The 25,826-nt window shown below is 55.2% G+C and overlaps 1 protein-coding gene across 3 annotated transcripts; it reads left to right on the top strand.

The window, feature by feature from the left end:
* Window positions 1-23,868, top strand: SLC26A6 (solute carrier family 26 member 6). Of its 3 annotated transcripts, none has more exons than XM_054035540.1 (21): window positions 1-22; window positions 3,663-3,846; window positions 4,645-4,784; window positions 5,293-5,403; window positions 6,205-6,380; window positions 7,550-7,714; window positions 9,671-9,823; window positions 11,080-11,162; window positions 11,345-11,492; window positions 11,723-11,836; window positions 12,421-12,498; window positions 13,311-13,406; window positions 14,214-14,320; window positions 14,749-14,818; window positions 15,911-16,003; window positions 16,632-16,736; window positions 18,230-18,316; window positions 18,783-18,998; window positions 19,571-19,625; window positions 20,801-20,937; window positions 21,566-23,868. In XM_054035540.1, the coding sequence occupies exons 2-21, from the start codon at window positions 3,707-3,709 to the stop codon at window positions 21,587-21,589; spliced, it is 2,298 nt and encodes a 765-aa protein (XP_053891515.1). In that variant the 5' UTR covers window positions 1-22; window positions 3,663-3,706; the 3' UTR covers window positions 21,590-23,868. The 3 variants fall into 3 exon arrangements, with proteins under 3 accessions (XP_053891515.1, XP_053891516.1, XP_053891518.1); XM_054035541.1 differs by lacking the exon at window positions 1-22 and adding an exon at window positions 2,795-2,870; XM_054035543.1 differs by lacking the exons at window positions 1-22; window positions 18,230-18,316 and having other exon boundaries at window positions 3,549-3,846.
* Window positions 23,869-25,826: the final 1,958 nt, after the last annotated feature.

Genomic DNA, 25,826 nt, shown 5'->3' with positions numbered 1-25,826 from the left:
GGAGGGCTGTCGGGCACGCCAGGTAAGCACCAGCGATTGCGGAAGAGTGTCTCCTCCTGCTGAGGGGGAGAGCTGCAGCTAGCCAGGGGGCAGAGGGGGCACCTCACCCAGCAGGGGAATTGCTCCAGCCATCTCAGCATAGCACCAGGAGCAGCTCAGCTTGGCATCAACTTCACTGGATCTGAGCTGAGTGTGCACAGAGCACCTCCATTACCCGTCCCTAGGGCTATGCCCCAAATCATGGGGGCGGGACACCCCATTGCACTCATGGGGGCTATGCCCCAAATCGAAGGGGGGCAGGATACCCTGTTAGCACTAATAGGGGTAGGACACCCCGTTAGCACTAATGGGGGTTATGCCCCCATCTCCATGAGGTACGAGAGCCCTAGGTGCAGACAGTAGATTTGTGTGTGGAGGGGTTGTCAGCATGCGGCTGTTGTGATGTGTCCCACTTTGGCCCCTGGCTTCTACAGTGTACTGGAGGGCAGTAGGAATGTACACTTGAGAAAAAATACACAATGTGCTGAGGGAAATGGTGTTTCCCTAAAACCTCCCGTAAAATAAACCCTTGTCCCTCATGTGGTTTCCCTTTGTTTCTATCCTGCCCCCCACAAAGGGGCTCACCCTACGCAAACCCCCGAGTCCCAGTCCAGAGACCTGGCCTCTGAGACTCGCTGCCGGGGGTGGCGGTGCAGTGTAGACGTGCCGTCAGACCCTGAGCACAGAGCTGGCTGAGCACAGAGCTGGCTCTGCCCAGCCCCACAGGACGGCTGGGTTAGGCTCTCCCTGAGCTAGGCTGGCTGGGAGGGAAATAGCCCACTTCCTTGATCAGCCCTGTCGCTGCGAGGAGCCGGGGCACCGCAGGGAAGTATCCCCACCGTGCCCTGCTGTGACTGTCTTCACCAGGATGCTGGTGTGAAAGCAAGGGGCCTGACTGCTGTACGAAGGGGGTCCCAGCTCTCCTCCAGGCTGCCAGCGGAGGGCATGCTGGGGGGCTGTCTGCGGGCAGCACGGTACATCATGCCCAGCTATTTGGGGCTGCACTGTGCCCCACAGGCAGCCGTCCCCCCACCTGCGCTGTGCTTGCTGTGCAGGGATGCCCCTTAAATAAAGGCTGGGTGGTCACGCTGGGCTCGCACGATTGTGCTAAAAATAGCGAGCTGTTCCCGCTCAGGCTCCGAGAGCCTTCCCATCCCCCCAGCTGGGTTTCAGAGCCCAGGCACCAGCCCGAGCAGGAATGGCTACACTGCTATTGTAGCCCTGTGAGGCCCCCAGGGAGCTGTGCAGGCCAAGCTCTCCTTGGTGGCTGTAGCTCTAAACCCTGAGCACTGGCAAGGATCACGCCTGGGGCGAAGGGCTGAGCTCGTTTGCTGCTATGTGTGGGGTCTCATGAGGGGCCCAGAGCAAGGAGAGGAGATTGGCCAGCCCTTGCCACTCCCACAGCCAAATGGGCTCTGCTTCATTCCTCTGGGGGCTGGCACTGTGCCCTATGTACCTGAGCCCTGCCCTCTGACTGGGTGGCTCCCACCTAGCCGAGGTCTGGCCCGTGTGAGATGGAGCAGCGGGCTGAGCCCAGGGCCAAGAGACAAACAGTCGCTCTTGGGAGCAGAGCCTGCTGCCCGAACGATAGCACCTCCCACCACCCCGCAGCCAGGGCTTAGCAGTGGCAACAGATGCCAATGGCCCGATGTGCCTCTCCCTCCCATGACCTCTCCAGGGAAGCCAGGCTCTGCCTGCAGAAATGGAGGCTCCAGGGTTGCCGCTCTGGCCCCTGTGACCAGCACTGAACACATTCAGATCTGGCAATTAAAATCCTTGCTAAGTCTGACTGGAGAGCGGTGTGTGCATGCATATGTGCGTGCACTGGTATATCTGAACATGCGCGGAGGGAGGCAGGTGTGGAGGGTATCGGTACACAGCTGTACATGTGAGCATCTGGGGGGGGCGGATATAAGTGCACAGCTGTACATGTGATTGTCGGGGGGTGGGTATCGGTACACAGCTGTACATGTGAGCGTCTGGGGGGTGGAGGGTATAGGTACACAGCTGTATGTATGTGTTGAGGGTGGGGGCAGTGGGTATAAGTATGCAGCTGTGCCTGTGTGAGGCTTAGGGCCAAGGGTGGAGGGTATAGGATCACAGCTGTATCTGTATGTATCTGAGGGAAGGGGAGCAGTGGATATTGGTACACAGCTATACATGTATGTGTCTGAGGGGCGGGTGTAGAGGTATAACATCTGTATGGCTGGCAGGGCAGAGGGTGTAGGTGCACAGCTGTACATGAGTGTGTCAGGGGGTGGGAGTGGGGGGGGTATAGGTACGCAGCTGTACGTGTGTGTATCTGGGGGGTGGGGATGGAGTGTATGGGTAACCCCACCAATGGCTGCCCGTTTAGCCTAGAAAGTCAGTTACTCTTGCTGAGAACAAAAACCCCTCATGTGAAAAGTGCAAAGTCTGCAGGTGCAGGCTCAGCACGGAGCTGCCCCGTGGAGCTGGGCTGGCTGCAGGGAGCCTGTTCCTGGCCACTCAGCAGTCACTGTTTGTCCGTGGCATAGGCTAGGCACTTGCCTGGGCTGTTTGCACTTGCACTCGGGACGCAGTGATCCCCAACGGACCATCCCCTAGTCCAGAACAGCTGGAATACATAACACACTGACCATGCACCCGCCAGCCCTTGGCCTGCCCCTATGCCAGGGACTGCAAAGAGGGCAGTGAGTGTAGGGCCCACACTGCAGCCAGGATGCAGCCCAGAATCACTCTGGGTTTACCCAAGGACTGCCCCCTCGCACTCCTCTCTGCCCAGCTGCTGCTCCTTCACAGCCACCAGGACCTGGGACAGCAGAATCATTTCCAAAGCATACAGCTGTGAGGTAATGAGCATGGAGCTGCAACTTCCTTGCAGGATCGGACTGGGGGAGCAGGCTGGGCTCGGACAAGCACTGACTCCAGCCTGGAGCCATGCAGTGACGCGGAGCTGCGCGGCCAAGGGCCTGGGCTGCAGTGTTCCTAGGGGTGAGATTTGGGCCCAGATTCTGGTGCAGGGACAGGAGTGAGAGAGAGGCAGGGAGTTCTCCTCCCCCAAATCCTGATGCCTTGTGCCCCCTAATCATAAGGTGCAGGGGAGTCACCAGCAGCCCGAAGAGGCAGGGCCCCGGATCTATCCATCTCCTAGTGGCCTAGGTCTGCTCCAAGGGAATAGTTCTGCCCCATTGCCCCCAAAGTGAGTCCGCCTGCGGGTGTCCTCCACAGACAGCAGGCTCCATGCTGTGCTGCCCCGCGGCACTGCTGAGCTCCCTGCACCCTCACTGAGCCCTGGCTCTCTCCTGCCCCCATGGCTTCTGGGAGCTCCCAAAGGCTGGGCCTGTCCTTGGCTCCTGGGGTCAGAGTCTAACTGTGAGTGTGTGCCAGGTCACACCAACCCACTGAATCGCTCAGCAGATTTAGACTCTGGCCTGAGCTGGCGATGGAGTGGTGGAGACTGGCACAGCTCCTCAGCTTGCAGGAGAAACAGCTCCCCAAGGGGCACCTGTGGCCTGGGACTCCCCAGCACACACGGCTGAACTGGCCTCCAAGCAATGGCGGCAGGGTGTGGGCAGGGACAGGCATCCCCCGGGGGGCAGTAGCACTGCCAGCACTCAGCCCGTCTCCCCTTCTCATCTCAGCCTGAAGGCCGCACAGGAGTGCGGGTGGGGTTGGTGCCGTGGCGATGGAGCAGAGCGAGCTGCGGCGCCGCCCCTGGGCATCCCAGGCGGACAGTGAGGTTCTGAGCGAGGCTGAGCTAGAGGAGATCGCACCGAGAACCCGGGCTCCGCGGCCCTCTCTCTGCAGCAAGGTCCGGGGTGTAAGGTAGGGGGCGCTTCACACACCTCCCCAGTCACCAGAGAGGGAGAAGTGGCACAAGGGGGCGGTGTTACCGCCCTGTGGGTTGCTGATAGGGATTTTACAACCCTGGCAGGGTGTTTTTTCTTTGCCTGACCGGACTCCCACTGTCGCCTGCCCTGTCCATATGCAGGAGCCCAGAGCTAAAATGGCTCTTGTCCCCAGGAAAGAGCACTGGGTTTGGGACTGCCCAGCATCGGGCCCCACTGCTGGAGCCAGAGCAGGGGGAAGGGGTGTAAAGGCACCGGCCCCTGAGGCTAGGATGCACCCATGCCATGCTCGCCCTTTGGCCCATGCCCTCTGGTGCTGCTGGAGCTGTTATTCCTTGACTTCACACACAGGCGAGTGCCAGACAGGTGGAGAGTGCTGTGCACCAGGCATCCCCCCAGGGCATGCTGGGCCCCTGGCCAGCCCAGGGCCGAAGTGGCAGGAAGGCCAGTGATGCCCTGGGCCAGTATCCTGCACGGGCCTTTGCCATCACTGCACACAGACTTGGCCTGGTGCTTCTAAAGCTGCAGTTTGGTGCTCTGGTCCCTACTGAAGGGGCTCCTCAGAGGGAGGCATTGGGGGGGAGTCCAGGGGTCCTGCAGGGGGGCGTTTGGTTTGGACTTTAGCTGGTATCATAGTGCTCTCAGTGCATTGACCCCTGCCCGGACAGGGGAGGACTCTGCCAAGGCCCGGATCCCCTTGCTCCAGCCCTCCTGACTCTGTAGGGTAGTGCAGCCCAGAGCTTTCTCCTCACTCATGGCTCCCCCACCCCTCCAGGTGCTCATGTGCTGCTGCCAAGTCCCTTCTGTTCCGGTTCCTGCCGGTCCTGAGCTGGCTGCCCCGGTACCCAGTCAAGGACTGGCTCCTCGGTGATATTGTCTCGGGGTTCAGTGTGGGCATCATGCACCTCCCCCAGGGTAAGTACCACAGCCCCCACCTCTGCCAGGGGAGTGCCTGCAAACACATTCCTCTGGGGGTGATCACTCTGGGGCGCAGCCAGGCATCTCCCATCCCAGTCACCTGTGGGCCAAAGGCTGTAGCCCTGCTGTACATGCTGTAGGTGGGGGGAGGGATATACATTATGGGGGGGGGTGAATGGGCAGGCAGAGCGGTGTGTGTGCGCGCGCCTGTGTGTAAGGGTGGGTGTAGAGTGGGGTGGGTCTGGTATTAGTGTGTGTGGAGAAGGGCAAAGAGCTGGGGTGGGGTATGTATGGGATGGGGGAAGGGTGGGATGGCATGGAGGAAGGCAGCATATGTAAGGGGTGGGGCAGGATGGGGAGGGCAGGGAGCTGGAGTTGGGGGCATAGGGGATGGGGGAGGGCGGGGGGATTGGTGGGGGGTGTATGGGATGGGGGAGGGCGGGGAGCTGGTGCATGGGATGGGGGGAGCCTCTAGTAACTCTCCTGCCTTCATTGCTGTGTTTAGGTTTAGCTTATGCGCTTCTGGCAGGGGTGCCTCCCGTCACTGGCCTCTATTCATCCTTCTATCCTGTCTTCCTGTACTTCCTGTTTGGAACATCTAGGCACATCTCAGTGGGTGAGCCGGGAGTGCCCAGGATGGAGGTCTGTGGGTGAGGGGGGGCAAGGGGCTGTGCATGAACAGAAAGCTGGGGGCCTGTGGGTGAGCCGGGGGTGCCCAGGATGGGGGGGCCTGTGGGTGAGCCGGGGGTGCCCAGGATGGGGGGGCCTGTGGGTGAGCCAGGGGTGCCCAGGATGGGGAGGGGGCTGTGGGTGAGCCAGGGGATGCCCAGGATGGGGGGGGGGCTGTGGGTGAGCCGGGGGGTGCCCAGGATGGGGGGGGCTGTGGGTGAGCCGGGGGTGCCCAGGGCAGGGGGCTTGTGGGGACCTTGCACTCCTGCATCGCCAAGGAAAGAGAAGTGGCCAGAGTCAGGAGCATAGAGCATGAAAAGCAGGAACCTCCCCCTGTCCTATGCACACAGCTCAGACTTGGGCCCACACACTCACGACTGCCAGGGAACTGGCCAGATTCGCTCCACGCACAGGGCTGGAGGAGTGTGCGCACAGCCCTCTCTGCCCACACAAAAAGCGCTCAGCAGTTGCTGTGCCAGCAGCCACGTGACCCCTGTGAGCAATTCTTGCACATCCCTAGCCGAGCGCTCAAAGTGACCCTGTGAGCCAGATACAGATGAGTGAGCAGCCGGGTAGCTGTGCTGGCTACAGGAGGGAGCCCCTCCACTGGTGATAAGCAGAGGCACCCTGGGTGTGACCCCGCTCCCAAGAGGATACAGGGTGGGCAGGTCTCGGCTACGCATCGTCTGCCAGGGCACAGGTTTGAGTTGGCGACTCCCATGACCTCACCCTGTGTCCCTCCACGCAGGCCCCTTCGCCCTCATCTCCGTCATGATCGGCAGCGTGACAGGCTCGCTGATGCCCAACAGCAACTTCATGGATCCGGTCAATGGCACGAATGAGACAGTCCTCAATGAGGCAAGGAGAGACAGCGCCAGGGTGGAACTGGTGGCTACACTCACTATCCTGGTGGGCGTCTTTCAGGTGCGCAGGGTGCTCCGGGCGGGGCAGGAGACTGGGCCAGGATCCTGGGTGGGTTGTTTCCAAAGGCTGGTGGGTGGGCAGATCCAGTGTCCAAGGGGTGGAGGTGGTCAGCACACCCTGGGACCCTGACAGATCCAAGGCTGAGAGGGCCATGCCGTCCAACTCCCAGTCCAGGCCTGACCTCCCTGAAACACCCGTTGAATCTGGGGGCTGTGGCAGCTTTCCCATGTGCTGCTGGGCTCATGATCCCTGCTCTGTGTTCCTCCTTTGGGCCTCAGTTGCTCCCATTGCCCCCCCCCCAGGGCAGGTGAACAGCGTGGGCAGGGAGCATTCCTCCTCCAAACCCCAGCACCAAGACCAGCCCTGCTGCTCACATCACGTTTCTCAATGGCTGGGCCCTGCTGGAAGGGCACAAGCTGCACTTACCCTTGGAGACCTCGAGCTGGTCCTGGGGGAGATACCACGCAGCTGATTCCTGAAGGGTCCATCCTGGCACCAGTCCAGAGGCCGGGCTCACTGCAGACCCTTGGTGATGTTTGTGAGCCCCTCCCAGAGCAGGACTGGGGACACTGTCCCTCCCTGAGGCTGACCCCTGCTTCGCTTGTGGCTAGGCCAATCAGCATGGTGTGTGAAGTGAGATCCCCGCTCTCAGGCCCACCAGCCTGGGAACCAGGGGTCCCAGGTTCTGCCCAGCACACCAGACTTCTGTGTTGTCCCCCATCCTTTCCAAAGGGTGCTCCCCCAAACAGCCACCGGGTCAAGTGCTAGCGATGTCACTGGGCCTCCCTCCCCTCCCTGTGTACTCTGCTGCATAGACTGACCTGAGCACAAACCACAGTCATGCAGCTTGGGTGCCCCCTGGGCTGGCCCTCCCAGCACAAACCCTACCAGGTTCTGTCCCACTGAGCTTGCAGGGAAAGCAGAGGAGGTGCTGGGCATCCCAGCCCAGGGCTGTTAGGGGCAAAAATACAAGAGTTCTATTTGTTCCTCAGGAAAACTGATAGAGGTGGCAGCCGCGTAGCTGTAGTTCTGTCCCCCAAGCCTTGTAGCTCTGCCCAAGGCGACCCTTACGTTTAGCTACGCCCTGCCATCCCCAGATGAGGCTGGCGTCAGGGTGAGAACCCTGCGAGAGGAAGTTGGTTGCTGACTATCGCTGGGTCTCTTTCCAGATGGCCCTGGGGATGCTGCAGTTCGGATTTGTGGTCACCTACCTGTCCGAGCCCTTGGTGCAGGGCTACACCACAGCTGCTGCCGTCCAGGTGCTGGTCTCCCAGCTGAAGTACGTCTTTGGGGTGGAGGTGGCTGAGCAGTCAGGGCCATTATCCATGTTTGCTGTAAGTAGAGCCCAGCTAGGGCAGGTGGTGGGCGGGCGGGGATGGGGGGATTTAACCCTTCCAGCGCTGATCCTACATCTCCTGTTACAGAACACTTCCAGACAAGAGGTATGTGCACAAACACATTCTCTGGTGCTGCATACAGTTTGGGGAACCCCTGGGGAGCCCCAGTAACAAAATAGACTGATGACCGCAGACATTCTTAAGGGTCAAACCTTGGGCCCCTCCTTCCCTCAGTTTTACTCGTGTTGACTTTCATGGGAATTTGCCTGAATCAGGAGCTCAGGATATGGTCAACTTGTTCCATCCATTAGGGTTACCACACGTCCGGCTTTTCCTGGACATGTCCGGCTTTTCGGCAATCAAACCCCCGTCCGGGGGGAATTGCCAAAAAGCCGAACATGTCCGGGAAAAATACCGGCCGGGCACTTCCTCTCCCGCAGCTGCCCTGCTCCTCCCCTGACTCAGACTTCGGCTCTGTTTAAGAGCCAAGCTGCCCGAGCCAGCGCTACCGGCTTTGGGCAGCCCCCGTTCCTCCGGACCCCAAGCCACCGGCTGGGCACTTCCCTTCCCGGGCTCCAGCTGCTCTGCTCCGGCGGCTGGGGTCCGGAGGCAGGGGGCTGCCGAAGCCGGAGCGCTCGGGCAGCTTGGCTCTTAAACAGAGCCGAAGAGAGTCAGGGGAGGAGCAGAGCAGCTAGAGCCGGGGAGGGGAAGTGCCCGGCCGGCCGCTGGGGTCCGGAGGCAAGGGGGCTGCCGAAGCCCGAGCGCTACCGGCTTCATGGTTTGCCGGGCAGCCTCCAGACCCTGCGCCACCGGCTGGGCACTTCCCCTCCCGGTCTCCAGCTGTGCTGGGGAAGCGCCGGCCGGGGGCGCAGGGTCTGGGGGCTGCCCGGCAAACCGTGAAGCTGGTAGCGCTTGGGCAGCCCTTTTCGCATGGCTGGGAGGGAGGAGGGGGAGTTAGGGCGGGGACTTTGGGGAATGGGCGAGGAATGGGTGGAGTTAGGGTGGGGAAGGGGTGGAATTGGGGCGGGGCCGGGGTGGGAAAGGGGCGGGGCCAGGGCCCCGTGGAGTGTCCTCTTTTTTTATTTTTGAAATATGGTAACCCTACATCCATAAAATGAAGGAACATCTGATAGGGACAAAATTCTGTATTTACTCTCAACTGGTCAGCTGTGAACCAACCCAGGCTGCTGGCAGCTGATTGGTAAATAGGTGTCATGTGACAGATCTTAGTCACATGGAAAGGGCCCAAGCTCCTCATTTTATATAACCAGCTCCTCAGGTGATTTCAATGGTCATAGCTGCTTGGGCTTCAGTGGAGCTATGACTACATACACCAGCAGGAGATCTGCCCTCACAGGGTTTTAGATGCTGCCACTAATGTTTTCTGATAAATACTCTTAACCACGGAAGAATCCAGCCTGCCACTTTCCCAGAGGAGCAACATTTGCTAATGGGGTCTGCTGTGGTCCGACGGGGCTGGGATTTCCCAGGGGGACAGTGTGTGCTAATGGGGACCTGTGCTGGGGCCAGACCAGGGCTGATGGGGTCTGCACTGGGGCTATACGGGAGGGGAGGTCTCTCCAGCAGCTGGGATTCCCCTAGAACTGTCAGGCGAGTGGTGCTCCCTGGCTGTTCACTGGGGTTGGACAGTGAGAGGGCTTCCTCCTTGGGCTGTGGCACCCTACGGGTATGCAGTCTGCATCAGTATTACTTGCTGTATTGCACTGGTGCTTGGCGACCCCAGCCTCACAGGCCCACTCTGTGCAAGTTGCCAAATGTACACAGGGGATGACAGGACCCCTGCCCCAGGGATAGCACAGCCAGTGCCGAGACGTGAACGTGGGCACGTGCTGACACTCTGTGGTTCCACGGGGCGTATCCAGTGGGTGGCCCCTCCGCGCCGGGGCTCTGTCTCCTGAACGGATTCAGTGTCATGGTCTCCTCTCGCCATAGGCCTTCATTGAGATCTGCACCAAGCTGCCACAGACCAACGTGGGCGCCCTGGTCACTAGCCTGATCGCCATGGCTGCCATCCTCGCTGTCAAGCTGCTCAGTGCCAAGTTTGCCTCCAAGCTCCCCATGCCCATCCCCATAGAACTCATCACGGTAAGGAGGGGGGTGTCACGAACTGCATGGTATCTAGAGCACCCAGCCCCATGGGGCTTCGCACAGGGCAGGCTGTCGCCCCCACAGAGCGGCGGCTCGGCTCTCTGCCGGGTGCCTGTACTGGTGGTTGTTTAGTGGCTGCCCCTCATGCTAGTGTTTCGTCTCCTCTGCTGTGGCCAGGAGGTTTTGGCACTTGGGTAGGTTAGGCAGCGTGGCCCGAAGATGGCCAGGTTTTGGCTTAGTATCACCACAGGTATTCCAGAGGCAAGCCCCAGTTTCCTAGAATGTGTCCCCCAGTGGGTGTGTGCTGGGGCTGGCCAGGGAGGGGGCTCTGTCTGGCTGAGATTTCCCTGGGGTTGTCCAAGGCCTGGGCTCTCAAACTGGAGGTTGTAACCCCTTGGGGCTGCAAGGTGGTGACATGGGGGTTGCGAGCTGTCAGCTCTGTGGGGCTCACAGCCCTGAGCTTCCCTTAAATTAAATGACCCCCCCCCCTCCGTTTTCAATGTATAAGGGGGGGGGGTCACACTCAGGGCCTTGCTGTGTGAAAGGGGTCGCAATACAAAAAGTTTGAAAACCACTGGTCCAAGAAGAGCAGTTTTCGCTAGCAGGGGCTGTGCTGATGGGCTCCTCTTACATCAGCTGCCAGGAGAGGCGCAGCTGGGAGCACCCAGAGCCAGGTCTCTCAGCCAGCAAATCCACTGGCCCAGGGGTGACAATTGCATTCAGAGCCCAGAAGGACAGCCCTATTGCCTTCCATCTGCACGTCCCCGGGTTAAATCTGGCCCAGGCTAGCGGTGCGTAATGTTGGACAGCCATTGGACAGCCATCCCCTCCCCAGCACATACCCACAACCAGACCTGAATGGCCCCTGCTTGTCTCTGGGTGAAATGGGTCATGGAGACTCAGCTGCCCTTGGCTACTCCGTGGACAGTGGGCGCTAGCTGGGATTCCCTGTTCACTGTCTCCATCCTGTCCCCTCCTTAAACCCTTCACCTGGTCTGATTCGTTTCAAAGTGCTCCTGATCCGGTTTATTTCTTTTTTTGTCTGTTGATTCTTGGCCCTGGGGCTCTTCCCTTGGTTGTGGGGAGGCTTAGTGGCTGGTGGGCTCTACCTGGCAGTCTGGGTTTTCAGCTAGGCTGGCCCCTTTCATTGACCCCCTCCGAGGAGGGCGCTGAGCAGAGGCCTGCACATGTCTGCTGTTCTCTAGCAGGCTCGTGGGGGTTGCTCTTTGCCTCACGCTGTCCCTTCTTTTCAGATCATCGTCTCCACGGGGATCTCCTATGGAGCCGGCCTGAAGGCCAAGTTTGGGATTTCTGTTGTGGGCGACATCCCCAGTGGGTGAGTGAGGGTGCAGCCCGGGCGCTGTAGTAGGCACTTCATTATGGGCAGAGAATGGAACGCGTTTCTGCTGCAGCCTCTGCGACACTGGGGGCGGCGTGGTGAGGCTGTGCCAGGGGGAGCAGGCTGTCATCCCTGAGGGAAAGCCCCTTTCCAGCTGGCTTTCCTTCTCTTGGCTGCAGGATGAAACCACCAGTGGCTCCCAACGTCAGTTACTTTGGGCAGGTGGTGGGCAATGCCTTTGCCATCGCCGTGGTGGGCTATGCCATCTGTATCTCCTTGGGCAAGATCTTTGCCCTGAAGCACGGCTACAAGGTGAACAGTAACCAGGTGAGGATCCCACTACGCTCTGGGCTTTCCACTCCAGCCTGTCTTCCCCTTTTTTATTCTTCGTTTTTGTCATTGGCACCTGCACTCCCCAGGAATCTGAGTCTGGGCAGTGCCCGCCTCTCTCTTTGGGGTCTCCCATGACACCAAGTGGGGGCCTGCACTGCTCTGCCCACCAAGGGCAGGAGCCTCCATGCAGTTCCTGACCCTTCGCACTGCTTTGCCCCTTGCAGGAGCTGATAGCCTTGGGGATTTGTAATTTCGTGGGTGGCTTTTTCCAGTGCTTCAGCATCAGCTGCTCCATGTCCCGGACCCTGGTGCAGGAGACCACCGGAGGGAACAGTCAGGTGAGTCCCATGTGGCTGGTACTTCCATCAATTTCAGCCCTGAGGAATCCTGGAGGATTCCAGCATGAGGCAACGAAGCTTCCCCTATCATCTCTGGCCTGACTGGGAAAACCCCAGGAAGGTGCTGTGGAAAGCCAGGTAGGGTGTTAACCTCTGGTGACAGTGGGCAATGGATGGGCAGTAATTACCCATCATTCATGGGCCGGATCATCTGCCAGACCAAATAACTAGTTAAAGGGTTAATTGTTATTGATGCTCCACTGGGAGCAGAGCTGGGGGCAGTGGGGCAATTCTCATAAATAACTCCCACCCGCCTGGCAAGGGCTGCCTGTCACTTGCTCTGGCACTCGCAGAGCTGATGGGAACATGAGAGAGGGCCTAAGGGGGACATGCTGGATCACCGGCCAGACAGCCTTCCTACGTGAGCTCACCTGCATCCCCTTCTCGCCCAGCATGCTCTCTCGGGGCCAGCGTGACGCCCATTATATCAGACACAACATACAGGTGGTGTCTCTGCATGGGAGGTGGAAATGTCCATGCACGCCTGTCCCATCTCTCACTGATCTCTCTGCTCTCTTCTCCAGGTGGCCGGGGTTATCGCCTCACTTGTCATCTTAGTGACCATTTTGAAGATTGGGCAGCTCTTCCAAGACCTGCCCAAAGTATGTATTGTCCTAGCCCTGCCTGCCTCCCTGCCTCTTCACCAGTCTGTACAGTTACCCTGAGTCTCCAGGCCCATTACAGCTACCGGCACCACTTATAGATCAGCCCATGAAGGACAAAAATGGATCACAAGTCCTATAAAAATGTAGGGACAAGTGAGTTCCCATAGTTGGTCCATCCTCTCTAGTAGCCTCCTCTGCCGCACTGGATCAGATCATTGGTGCATCTCTTACAGTGTTCCCTCCTCCGGCGTTTGAGGCATCACAGGCTGACAGATAAGCACCCATAACCCTTCTATCCAGTTGTGTGATACAGTGGCCCAGAGGGAAATGCTCCCATCCTGATTCCTGCAGGAGTCCAGCTAGCACCCTGCTGCATGAGGCTAGAGTCCCCTTCGCATTACCACAGCTCCCTTCATTACAGGGGGGGTTGTTAATGACCATCGCTTCATTCCTGCCTTTCAAAGTGCAGCTGTGTTATTTGACTCAATGGTCTCTGCAAAAGGGAGTGCCCTAGGTCTCACCTTCCACTGGCAGGTCAGTGTTTCCTTGGCAGCATTTCCCTCCCTCCCTTTGGCCGAATCACTGAACTGGGGGTCAAAGCCTGAGCTTCCTCACTCAGTGTTTGCTCCACCCCCTTCAGGTCAGGTCTCATGTGGGAGGACAGAGTAGTAGTGGGGAAGGGCTACCCTGTTCTGTCCAGGTAGGTGCTTGTGGGAAACACAGGCCCCTGGAGTCATCAGGCTGTTGGGTCCTGGGATGGCCCCGCAGTGCCCGCTGAGTCCTTACAGCTTTGGGGATCTCTCTTCCAGGCCATCTTAGCTGCCATCATCATTGTGAACCTGAAGGGCATGTTCAAGCAGTTCACAGACATTCGCACACTGTGGCGGTCCAATCGCATAGATCTGGTAAGAAACACAAGCGGCCTCCATGGGCCTTGGACCATGGGGCCTGATTCCCCTGACACAAGCCCCAAAGGGCTCTGCCTTTGGGGAGCACAAAAAGGGCAGTCCTCAGTGCTGCCCTGGTCTGGCTCCTGGCAGCCCCTCACTAAGGGAGGTGGCATTTCCCCCAGGACACTTCTTACCAGGCTTGAACCAACTGAGAATAGAATTTGGGCCATAGACATTTGTCAGAATCAGGACTCTGAACCCCAAACCACAGGGACCAGATTCTGAACCTCACAGTGCAGGCCTATTTCGGCAATGGGCCTGAACTGGAATCCAGGCTATCTGGATCCAGATCTAGCCTCCATGGCTCAAGCCCATCTCGGCTTTTGTCTTGCTGTGTCCCTGGGGACTTCAGAGCAGGGAACTGAATCGCAACAGCACAGAGACTCTGCAGGCAAATGTAATAGCCAATCTGTACTCAGCATGTGCTTATCCCTCTTTGTACATCAGAGAGAGCACATATTAACAAGACGGGGATGTCAGCCAGGACACTGGTGTTCCCCACCATAACCCTTTTCATAGGGCGTCCTGAGATCTCTAACTTCCACCCGGGATTCCCACTAGAGACGGGCAGGCAGGGCCTTGTTTTAACATCTCCCCTGAAGGAAGGTCCCTCCCACAGTACAGCTCTTCCTGGGACAGCATGGCAGCATTAGCATTGGCAGCGATGGCCAGTGCACTAGCGAACGTCACACCGAACTAGCCAGTGTCTACCGCAAACCTGCTCCCCTTCCCTAGCACTTACCCTGCCTTTGTCTGCTACAGCTCATCTGGCTCGTGACCTTCGTGGCCACCCTTCTGCTGAACCTAGACATGGGGCTGGGGGTCTCTGTGGCGTTTGCCCTGCTCACAGTCATCTTCCGGACCCAGATGTGAGTAGCACTGTCCCAATATACCCTCTGAGCTCCAGTAAGTGCTACTGAGCGACTAGTAGTACCCTGCCCTGTCTGGATACTCGTGTGCACACCACGGCGGGGGGCTGCTAATGGGCACATATGAGCCACTGATGACATCAGCACAGTCTGAGAAGCCCATTTGCTGAAAAGCTGCTATTAATTCTGTACCCCTGCCCACCTTCACCACCCATGGATGAAGCAAAGCCATAGCCCATGGCAGCTCATGGGCACACACAAGGCTTTAGCCTGGTTTAGCACTACTATGCCCTCTCACAGCATGGCTGTCAATGTTCTATCACCACCAGGTCACTGGGGCAATACTCTGAATGTAAGGCACAACATCACTCCCCGCGGGATAGACAGTACCTTTGCTAACCCCGCTCTCTTTCTCTGTCTCTCCTCAGGCCCCGCTACTCCATCCTGGGGCAGGTTTCCAACACAGACATCTACAGAGACGTGGTGGAATATAACAAGGTACAAGCCGGTGGTGAGATAGTTGAGGGAGTGGCCAGAGGGGACCCATGAAGGAAGACAGACCAGCTCCTTTGCTGCTGCTGAATGTATTAGGCAAACCAGGACACTGGGGCCAAAGCTGCCATGAGCAGCCAGGGGAGCTGAGATAGGGCACATCCAGGAGTAAAAGGGTTAAAGTCCTTGTCAGGCATTGTCCTTCCCAGAAGGAGCTTCCCTGTCCTATCAGTGCCTGTGAGTACTGGCCTTCAGGGACTGGATGCCACTTTCCCTTCCCACTGGGGAGGAAGGGCTCCTCCTTTCCAGAGCACTGTGAGTGTGCCTGGCGCTTTACAAACCCCTAGAAAGCCAGGTCTCCCTCCAGTTCAGCTGTGTAAGCTGCAGGCCTTGCTAGTGGTGGGACCCTGTAGGGGCTTTGGGGGCTGTACGGCAGTGGTTCTCAACCTTTCCAGATGACTGTACCCCTTTCAGGAATCTGATTTATCTTGTGTACCCCAAGCTTCACCTCACTTAAAAAAACTACTTGCTTACAAAATCAGACATAAAAACACAAAAGTGTCACAGCCACACTATTACTGAAAAATGGCTTCCTTTCTCATTGTTATCATATAATTACAAAATACATTGATTGGAATATAAATATTGTACTTACATTTTCAGTCTATAATATATAGAGCAGTATAAATAAGTCATTGTATGAAATTTTAGTTTGGACTGACTTTTACTGGTGCTTTTTATGTATTGTAGTCCGTTGTAAAACTAGGCAAATATCTAGATGAGTTGAGCACCCCCTGGAAGACCTCTGTGTACCCACAGTGCTATGCGTACCCCTGGTTGAGAACCACTGCTCTAAGGGATGCTGTGAGGCCGTTCCAAGTACCTGAGGTGGAGCAGCAGGAGAACGGGGGTGGGGGGGGAGAGCTGAGGAGTAGGGGAGCCCAGAGATGCTGGGGGGCATGGCTTTGCTTTTCTGTGATGTCTCTAGCTCTCCCTGTTACTGATTTCTCCCCCCCCCCCCCCCCCCGTGACCCAGAACAGCCCCCACCCCTTTGAGGCAGTGTCCCTCTCACAACTTCTTCATGTCTTTGTTTCCAGACTGAGGAAATTCCAGGCGTGAAGATTTTCCGCTCTTCTGCCACAGTCTATTTTGCCAACGCTGAGCTGTATGCAGAGGCCCTGAAGGAGAAGGTGAGGCAGGGGCAGAGATGGGCTCACGTAGCACACTCTGGGGCGAGGCCTGACTCTTCTCTACAGACTGGTCTCCAGTACCTTGGCCAGGAGGTCACTTCAGGCCTGGGGTGCTATTCTCCAGTCTAGCTGGGAAAATAGCACAACTCCACAGTCCTGATTCTCTCAGCTCTCATGCTGCAGTGCACAGGTTCTCCCTTCCCCAGTATGTAGTGGATCTAGCGAAAGGCTAATATGGCCTCTATCCTCATAGTATTGGAGCATCTCACACACCAGTGATGTTCTCCTCACAGCACCCCTCTGAGGTAGGTGGGGAACTGAGACACAGGCTCAAGGTCACCCAGGGAGCCTGTGGCAGAGCCAGAAATAGAACCCCACTCTGCTGAGTCCCAGTCCATTGCATTAACTGCAAGCCAACCTTTCCTATCCTGCTCCTGGGCTCTGCTCCTGCTGTTAACTAGTGCTCTAAGCTCTCCTGTTCCCAGAAGCCAAGAAAAGGATGTGGAAGGAGAGAGCGCCATTCTGTGCAGGAACAGCTGCGGGGATTCCCTGCACCATGCGGTGGAAAGTGGGTTGGGAGAGAGCAGGTCAGTGGCTTCCATATCCCAGGGAGCTGTATCTTTTGCAGAGTGGCATTAATGTCGATTACCTCATTGGGAGGAAGAAGAAAGCCCTCAAGAAACAGAAGAAACAGCAGGAGAAGGACAAGAAGGAAGAGGCAAAGAAGAAAAAGGTTCATCCCTGCCAAATGTTTCCTTCTGGGGTTCCCTCCAGTCTGTCTCTTTCTCCTTCCCTTCATCCATATCCTCATCCTCCTCTCTCCTTACATCTCTCTCTTGGTCTCCTCCTTCCTCTCTCTCTCTTCTCACTCCCTTCCGAGCTCTCCATTCCTCCCTGCCCCCACTTCTCCCTCTCTTTCCCTAATCCCTCTCTCTAGATTGGCTCTCCCTAGTCTTCAGAATCAAAGATGGACCCACACTGGAAATGGCTCATCTTTCCCTAGGGGGTGGGAAACCCAAGGGTAGGCCTTGGCCCCTGGGGAATGTTCCTGAGCCTGACAAGCATCTGTACTGATTGGAGCCACCAGGCATGGAAAAGAAATCCCAGGGAACCACCTGACACTGGAGTTGTGTCCAAGGTTGGGGAGGAGGCTGCTGGTGTTAATAATTAAGGAGACAGTGATTCACTAGCATTTGGTGAGTGGTCGGATATTAGAAACAAGTGCAAGGTGTGATCTTGGGAATTCCAAACTAATGAACCTAACTTCAGTGCCAGACAAATAATTAAAGAGGGATTTATACGCCCCCACATGGACATGATATGATGGGAACAGACCAGCATACCATCTGCAGAGAAATCATGCCTCTCTAACTTACTAGATTCCTTTGAGCATGTCAAGTAAAGAGCAAATACAGGAGACTCAGTTGGCAAAAGTTATTTGGACTTTCAAAAGGGACCCTAAGCTGTCTTAGGGTGAGTTAAAGTTCTATCATTGATCAAAACTGGCTGAAGAGAAAGGGAATAAAGAGAAGGAATACCTAGCTCTTATATAGCACTTTTCACTAGCAGATCTCAAAGCACTGCACAGAAGAGGTCAGATCATTACTCCCATTTTATGCAGGGGGAAACTGAGGCATGTTGCTGTGACGTGCCTCCGGTCACCCAGTAGGCCAGTGGCAGAACCAGGAATAGAACCCTGGTCAAATCCTCTGTCCACCACTTCTGAATAAATGGTCAGTTTTCCATGTTGCAAATGTTCGCAGTGGGGTGCCCCAGAAGCTTGGTGTAGAATATATTTACTAATGGTAATATTTGTATGGGGAGAGAATGGTGGGTGAGTGTAGGCAGCTAGCTGCCATTGCAGACAGCTCAGTGAAAACCCCCTCTCATTGCATGAGGGCAGTCCTAAGAGCAAACGAAATTTTAGGATGAATAAAGCCAACCACTATGTACTGGGCTAGGGAAGATACCTCCCTCATGGGCAAGTTATTCCGGAATTGTCCACTCTGGCAGCTTTGCACCTTCCGTTGACCTGGCCATGGTCAGAGACTGGATACTGGACTAGGTGGCTCACGGGACTGAACCAGGCTCTGCTTTTATGTTGTGACCTATATTGTCCCAAATCTCCTTGCTGGGGTTGACAAGCCTCCTGCGGGGTGATGTGGACTGTGTGGCTACACTAACCCTGCTTTAACGTTCTCTGTCCCCATCTGGCTTTGGTAACAGAAAACTAACTCCAAGCTCTCAGAGGCCTCTGACCCCAGCAGCAATGACCTTGGCTTTGTAGATATTGACATGGAGACCAATACGCAGGTATTTATCTATGTTGATCTTTAAAAATCCAAGTCCCACAGGGCTTGACATAGTTGAATGTCATGGTAAAATCTCAACCACAATGGTCTTCCTACCATTAACACAAACCCTCCATTAGCAAGCAAGAAAACCCTCCCAGCCCTCATCCCTTCCTCCTCCCCAGACACCTGGGGAATAAGATATGTCATTAATCTAGGGCAAGAGCCATCTCCCACTCTGCTCTGATGTGTGCTAGGGTGATTGATGTCAGTAGGGGTCAGGGCCTCTGTTTAACGTCTCATTTAAAGCCTTGTTTTTCACCAGTGGAAATAGATACTTTCCAAACCTCTGTCTCACTGCCGCCTGTGCTGATACAGTGCAGTCAGTCAGTGTGACGCTCGTCTGCTATTGGCTGAGGTGCTCCCTGAGGAATGCCATCATCTCATTTGATGCGGGGGGGGGGGGGGAACTGTTTTCTTCCCCACAGGAGCTGGGGAGTGACTGCAATGGATCTGGCCCTGCAGTGGTTGACTCCAATGGAAGCACGATCGAGTTGGAGCCCCAAGCCAGCAGCACCCCAAAAGCCTTCAATGAACCCACCCTGGAGTCTTTAGGTCTCAAAAAGCCTGACCTCCACTCCCTCATACTGGATTTCACCCCCGTCAACTTTGTGGATACTGTCTGCATAAAGATCCTAAAGAACGTAAGGGGAAAGGCAGGGAAAATGTCCCAGGCACAGCTGCCCTGGGGACTCTCCTACCGAGCTTTGCAAAGTGGGAGAATTCAGACACCCAGTGCTGGGAACTTGAGTGCCTCAGATCTGCTCTTCTGCTACCAGCTAAGGTGAAATCTCACCAGACACTGGCTCCAACCTGTCCCCATCCCCTCCCTGATCCTGTCACCCACCACCCTTCCCTCTGAGCCATTGCTGTCTGTGACAGAGGAGCTGTTCTCTCCAACATACACACCCACTCCCTCATGCTGGCATTTTAACATCTTCTGCATCACCTTGTGTGCCCAGGCCTGTCAGCTGTAAATTGGGCATCAAGATGTAGAGTATGTTTCACATCCCTAACTTGTCTTCCAGGCAGCCCACAGGAGATTGGCAGCAGGGGCCAAGGGGACATCTGGGGCTGCTTTGGGGCAGTCGGCTAGTAATCGCGTACCCCATCCCATTCTGCGTGTGGTGCTGCTGCTGGGCATGGGGCATGGCCCCCAGGGACGGGAGTCTGTGGAGGGGCTCGACTCATCTCTTTGTGCTTGTGTCCATGGCAGATATTCAGAGATTTCCAGGAGATAGAAGTGGATGTGTTTCTTGTTGGCTGCCATGGTAAGGAGGCCTCAAAGCTCAGGCGCAGCAAAGCTGTGGACCCTCCATTTGATAGCAAGTCCTCCCTTCAGGAGGATGTATCTTGTCGCACTGAAATCCCCATCTGCCCTCCCTTGGAGCAGAGTCAGGTTCTTGCTTCTGGTTTCACCTTCCTTTATCTCCTCTTCTCCTCTCCACACCATACCAGCCTCAGATGTTAACCAGAGGGAAAGTGCTCACCGAACTGGTTTCAAACCCAGTGTGACTAGTAGTTCAGATCCCACGTCAGGAACCAAATTCAGCCCTGGTGTAAATCCCTCTGAGGTCAACACAAGTCATATCAGCTTCTGCCATAGCTGAATTTGAGCCAGGGTATGTGCGTGGGGAATCTTTCCCAAGCCCTATTCAGGAGATCAGCCAAAGCCCCTGCAAGTAGGCATAATTCCCAAGGTGAATGCCAGAGTCTGTTTATACTCCAGAACAGAGACCACATCCAGGGGAGCATTTCTGTTTCCCTGAATTCCAGCTCGGATGATTTTGCCAGCACTTCCCAAAGCAAAGAATCCCAAAGGCAAAGAGTAAAGAGCAAAGAAAAAGAGAGGTGGTTCTGTGTGTGGAGGGTGGGTGGGGGTCAAGGCTGGGCATGTCGGCCAGTCTTCATGCTTTCACTCTAGGGTGTCCTGGTGTTATCAGGGCCGGCTCCAGGCATCAGCCAACCAAGCACGTGCTTGGGGCAGCACCTTGGAAGGAGAGGCCAATCTTGGGGTGGTGGTGGGCGCTCGGGGTTTTTTGTTTTTTTTGGTTTAGTGGGGCAGCACTCGAGGTTTTTTGTTTTGTTTCAGCGGCGTGGCACTGGGGGGGCAGGGGCTGGCGCGGCGCTCAGGGGGACGGGGGCTTCAGCGGTGCGGCGCTGGGGGGGGCGAGGGTTGGTGCGGCGCTCGGGGGGGGAGCGGGGGTTTGGCAGCCCGGCGTGGCGCTCGAGGGCGGGGGGGTTGGGCAGCGTGGCGCGGCGCTCGGGGGGGGCGGGGGTTTCGGCGGCCCGGCATGTTGCTGGGGGGAGGCGGGGGTTTCGGCGGCACAGCGCTGGGGACGGGGGTGTTATGGCGGGGTGGCGCTCTTTTTTTCTTTTTGCCTGGGGCGGCAAAAAAGTTAGAGCCGGCCCTGGGTGTTATTGTGCCACCTTCTTTTCCCCTCAGCTTCTGTCATTGACCAGCTGGAAAAAGGCAACTTCTTCAGCCAAACCATCACCAAGCACCACCTCTTCGCGTCAGTGCATGATGCCATCACCTATGTCACCAGGGAGCAGGGACAAAGCATGCCACAGCCGGTCACAGTAAGCAGTCTTTCTGCTTCACTTAGAAAAACAGTCTCCCTGGCAGTCCACCAGGTTTACAGATGTGAAAGCAGCTCTTGTTACGAGTTGCTGGCCAGCATGCTTCCCTCCACCAGCCATGCCAGTGTGTGTACCTCCCCTACCCACCCTTGCCTAGCCAATGTGCTCTCTCTCCACCACCACCACCACTACATCTGCTGTCCTTCCCCGCCTCACTTTTCCTCAGTTGCTTCTCAGTTAGGCAGACCTCTGAGCAGACTCTGTCATTAACACTATCCCATTCAGGTGGCCTTCTGGGCTACTGCACATGCAGCCATGCAAGGAAGCCAAGTGCATGCCCCGAAACCCTTGTGTCAGCAGGGGCCGGGAGACCTGCAGAGGGAAAAAACCCAGCTCCTGCGGGAGAGAGACCCCCATTCTCCAGGCCAGTCAGAGCTAGAAGCACATCATATTGCTCTTGGTTCCCTCCTACTGGCTGATGAACAGAACAATGTTAATGGGCTGCACCCCACTCTCATCACAATGCAGAGCCTTCGGGTGGTGGTGGGGGGAAGCCACGGGAATGTGGAGTTATTCCAGGGAGTTGGGGAAACCAAACCAATCTCTTTATTACTATTTGACTTTTTAGACTTATTCCAGCACTAAACTGTAGCCACCAGAAACAGCATCTACTGTCCCCAGGAGCTGAACAGGTGAGAGGGAGCCACCAAGGCATGTTTCCAGAGGACTCTTTTTGCTGGCTGATGTTTACAAGGGCAGGTGACATGGGATTCCCTGCCACTGGGAATCTAGCAGACACAAGATCTCCTACTGCTGAGCATCTGCTTTGGGCACTGGAGACCTGAGATCATCTGCCCTTGGGACCCCACTTTAGCTACTGGACAAACTGGGAATCTATCTCAAACCTGAAATCTCCTTCTGCTGGGAATCTTCTCCAGACACAGGAGATCTGGGATCTCATGGGCTTATGAATCCACTTCACACACAAGATCTTCTGCCCCTGGGAATCCCCTCAGACCCAGGAACCATCTCGGATTGTATCTGTGTGTGTGTGTGTGCGTGAGACCCTTTAACTTGAGTGATGGTGTCCCTAGTCTCTGTTTGCCAGAAGCTGGGAATGAGTGACGGGGGATGGATCACTTGATTACCTGTTCTGTTTATTTCCTCTGGGGCACCTGGCATTGGCCAGTGTCAGAAGACAGAATGCTGGGCTAGATGGACCTTTGGTCTGACCCAGTATGGCCGTTCTTATGAAATATCACTGGAGAGAAGCTGCACTTGAGAGTTTTCCACTTGACTGTTTAATTAGATGATGCTCTTAAATTGAACCAGACAAACAGTTCTATTGACTGTGCAAAACTCCCTGCAAAGAGCAATACTGAACCAGCCCACAGGCTGGAGGCTGCCTAAGATTTTGTCCCCTCCCTGCATCCCATTTCCAACTTTGTGGGTAAAATAACCAAGAGCAAACTCCGACCTTGCCACATGGGCCAAGCTGTGAATATGCACAGATTTTATTATAGAGAGAGAACACTAAGCTTAGAGTATTACTTTCTGAAATTTGTTAGTCTCTAAGGTGCCACAAGTACTCCTGTTTTACTTTCTGGGGTGCACTCCAGACCAGTAAGGGGCTGTCACCACCTGCCCTGCAACCTTGGGTGCCTCACAATGCTTTGCTGTAACTCCCAACCTGGGCCCCTCACAAACAGCATGCAGGTTACAGCCTGAGGCCTGGTCCCCACTAAGCCCCCACTTCGGACTAAGGTACGCAAATTCGTAGCTGAATTCGAAGTACCTTAGTCCGAACTTACCGCGGGTCCAGACGCGGCAGGGAGGCTCCCCCGTCGATGCCGCGTACTCCTCTCGCCGAGCTGGAGTACCGGCGTCGACGGCGAGCACTTCCGGGATCGATCCGGGATCGATTTATCGCGTCTAAACCAGACACGATAAATCGATCCCAGAACATCGATTGCCTGCCGCCGGACCCTCCGGTAAGTGTAGACGTACCCTGAGTGTCTGTGTATAGCTGCAGTCTGCCAGCACACTCCGGGCTTCCACCAGAATTGGTTACCACTTGCAGGGTGATTTCAACAACCACTTCTTGTCCCAGATTTTCCCCAAAGAATCTGTGTTTGGCACCATACAGCCCTTTCCTGGACAGTCCAGATATTAGTCTGTTGTCATTGTACAACAGTTGCTACTTTAACTGGAGTTACCAAACAGTTCAGTTTAAACACAATACTGGATTAGATTTGAATAAAGAATAAAACAAGTTTATTTAACTACAAAGAGGGAGATTTTAAGTGAGTACCAATTAAAGGTATTAAAGTCAGAAATGGTTACAATAGAAATAAAGATAAATCACTTTCTAGTAACTAACCTTAAACAAACTATACTTGGTTTAAGGTAAATGTCTTACCAAATGTTCCCAGCACCAGGGCTGACTAAATTTTCAAGTAGAGCCTCTCTGAGTCCAAAGGCTGGTTCCTTTGTTTTCTCAGCTGAAAAAGTGAGAGAGAGAGAGAGTGTATGTGCGGTGTCCCCTCCCCCTTCTAGGCTGGTTGCCCTTTGAAATGCATTTTCCTGAGGGTTACCCCTAGATGAAATTCCTTCCAGCTCTGAGGATGGAGCCGTGAAAGAGGTTCCATGATGTTGGTTAAAATGTAAATCGGTCTGTTACTACCCCCCACTTCACTGCCAAAGAATGGCAACTTGACCAGTGATTGCCAATCAACTTTAATGACCCCTGGCTAGAGGTGTCAGTTTGTCCTTTGTCTTCGAGAAACTGGTTTATCCGCTCCCCAGACTTGTCTGGTAAACACATTTCAGTCATAACTTCAGTTTATATTCATAGGTTTCAGAGTAGCAGCCGTGTTAGTCTGTATCCGCAAAAAGAAGAACAGGAGTACTTGTGGCACCTTAGAGACTAACAAATTTATTAGAGCATAAGCTTTCGTGGACTACAGCCCACTTCTTCGGATCCGAAGAAGTGGGCTGTAGTCCACGAAAGCTTATGCTCTAATAAATTTGTTAGTCTCTAAGGTGCCACAAGTACTCCTGTTCTTCTTTTTATATTCATAACTTTCCATATAATGTTGCTACATGTACTTCACCATGACATTATTGATCAATGAGTTATTCGTTTTCAAATGATATCTCACAAGGCATATTTTGTACAAAGATTATTACAGTTGTTTAAGGTGTGAATACAGGGGTGCATTCAGTGACAGAGAGATATTGCTTACTATTTATTATCCATACTGTACATGTTGTGGTTCTTGAGAAAATCATAGATGCCAGAAAAGGAAAAGACCCATTAGATTATCCAGTCCAGTAGCTGCCCAGGACAGGATTGTTCCTACAGAATATTTTCAAGTTTCCAAGCCCCACCACTTCCTTTGAAGAACTCTACAGCTTAATGCATCTAGTAAATACAAGACCTGAAAAATGTGTTTAGTCAGTGAACAGACTGTTAGACCTGTAAAGGAGTTAACAGAAGGGAGGAATTAGTTCTGATAATTAACTGGTATCTAGCCTGATTCATGTTGCACTTCTAAGACTTAATTTGAAAATATGATCTGACTTAAAACCCAATCACCTATGAATATTTCTCAATAAACTGTGTTGTTGCACAAAGAGCTATTTTTGCCATTTATTAATGTGACATTTGTCCGGGCTAGCCTCAAATCCATGTCAATGCTGACCATTTCATCAGATTACATTGTCATAGCCACTCTTAAATACTATATCCTTTTGGCCTACCTTATTTCTAATCGTGGCCTTATTCTGCCAGTCCCTCTGAATACTTTTTGCAATTGTTTGACTTTGTTTTAAGAAGGCTAATGCTAGGTGGTGCCACGGCCACTCCACTTTGGAACAGCCACTAAGAAGCACAGAGAGCAACAGAGGATGAATGACCGGATTAAATACAAAATTAACGTGCCCAAAAAACAGCTCAACCCGTCCCAAACTGCTGGGGCTGGACTCACACCCTGCTTGGCTCCAGCGCTGTTTGGAAAACTTGCCTCAATCTATTGCAGCTTTATACTCTGACTATTGTGTCAGCTATTTTTGTCGGCAGGAGATGGAGGTGATGCCTTGGGGCCCGACTTAGTGCTGACAGGTGGGAGGTGAGGGAGAGGGAGCAGCTGAACTCTGAGCAGAACCGGGTTTACAATGGGGCCAAGCCCACACTGAGAAAGGGCCTATTATGGACCTGTCTAATCTATCCACATGGCTGGGTCTGGCCCCTCGCCTAGAGAAGTCCAACAGGGGAGTAGATCTCAGGAGGTCTGGGGGAGCTGGGCAATGGGGGAGGTTTGTGTGTGTTGAGGTGCTGGGCAGTGGGGGGGTCTCTATGGGGTGCTGTGCAGTTGGGAGTCTGGGGGAGTTTTGAGGGGTGCTGGGCATAAAGTGTTGGGGGGCACTGGGTGGGGGAAGGGTGTGTGGTGCAGAACAAGGCCAGGCAGGCCAGTGTGTGTCTGGCGGCTGCCGGTTTGTAAACATTGCCCTTGCACTGAGCTGGGCGGAGCACCCCCATCCCAGGGTGGGCCCCATTGTTCCTGGCCACCCCCTCGCTCTGGGACGGATGCCCCTGCCCCTCCCACCAGAGGGGCCCACAAATATGTTTGGCACCCGGCCCACAAAAGGTTAATCCGACCCTGGGTCCGGGTTGATGAGTTTCCTGCCTGCAGACTGGGCCATGCAGAGCAAGACCAGCAAGAAGCAGCAGGCGCTTCCCTCCTGGCCTGTCAGTGACAGGGGCCAGCTGGAAGCCTGACCTGGGGGCCCAAGGCTTAGCGGGAGACTAGCCTTGCCCTTGCCCCGTTCCTATGGGGGTTCGTGAGCAGGGGCCAGGGCTTATCTGCCCCAGGCTGCAGGTATCCATT

The sequence above is a fragment of the Malaclemys terrapin genome, chromosome 7 (genome assembly GCF_027887155.1).
Source record: "Malaclemys terrapin pileata isolate rMalTer1 chromosome 7, rMalTer1.hap1, whole genome shotgun sequence".
In the NCBI taxonomy this organism is placed as follows: domain Eukaryota; kingdom Metazoa; phylum Chordata; order Testudines; family Emydidae; genus Malaclemys; species Malaclemys terrapin.
Note: the sequence above shows the minus strand (reverse complement) of the source record. Positions and strands in the feature narration are given on the sequence as shown.

What these genes read in the sequence shown, in the direction of transcription:
- SLC26A6 (XM_054035540.1), top strand. Translation starts at nt 3,707, where the DNA reads ATGGAGCAGAGCGAGCTGCGGCGCCGCCCCTGGGCATCCCAGGCGGAC. An exon ending in GGCCATTATCCATGTTTGCT is followed by an intron (nt 7,715 to 9,670) that starts GTAAGTAGAGCC and finishes CTCTCGCCATAG; the next exon opens with GCCTTCATTGAGATCTGCAC. An exon ending in AAGAGGCAAAGAAGAAAAAG is followed by an intron (nt 16,737 to 18,229) that starts GTTCATCCCTGC and finishes CTTTGGTAACAG; the next exon opens with AAAACTAACTCCAAGCTCTC.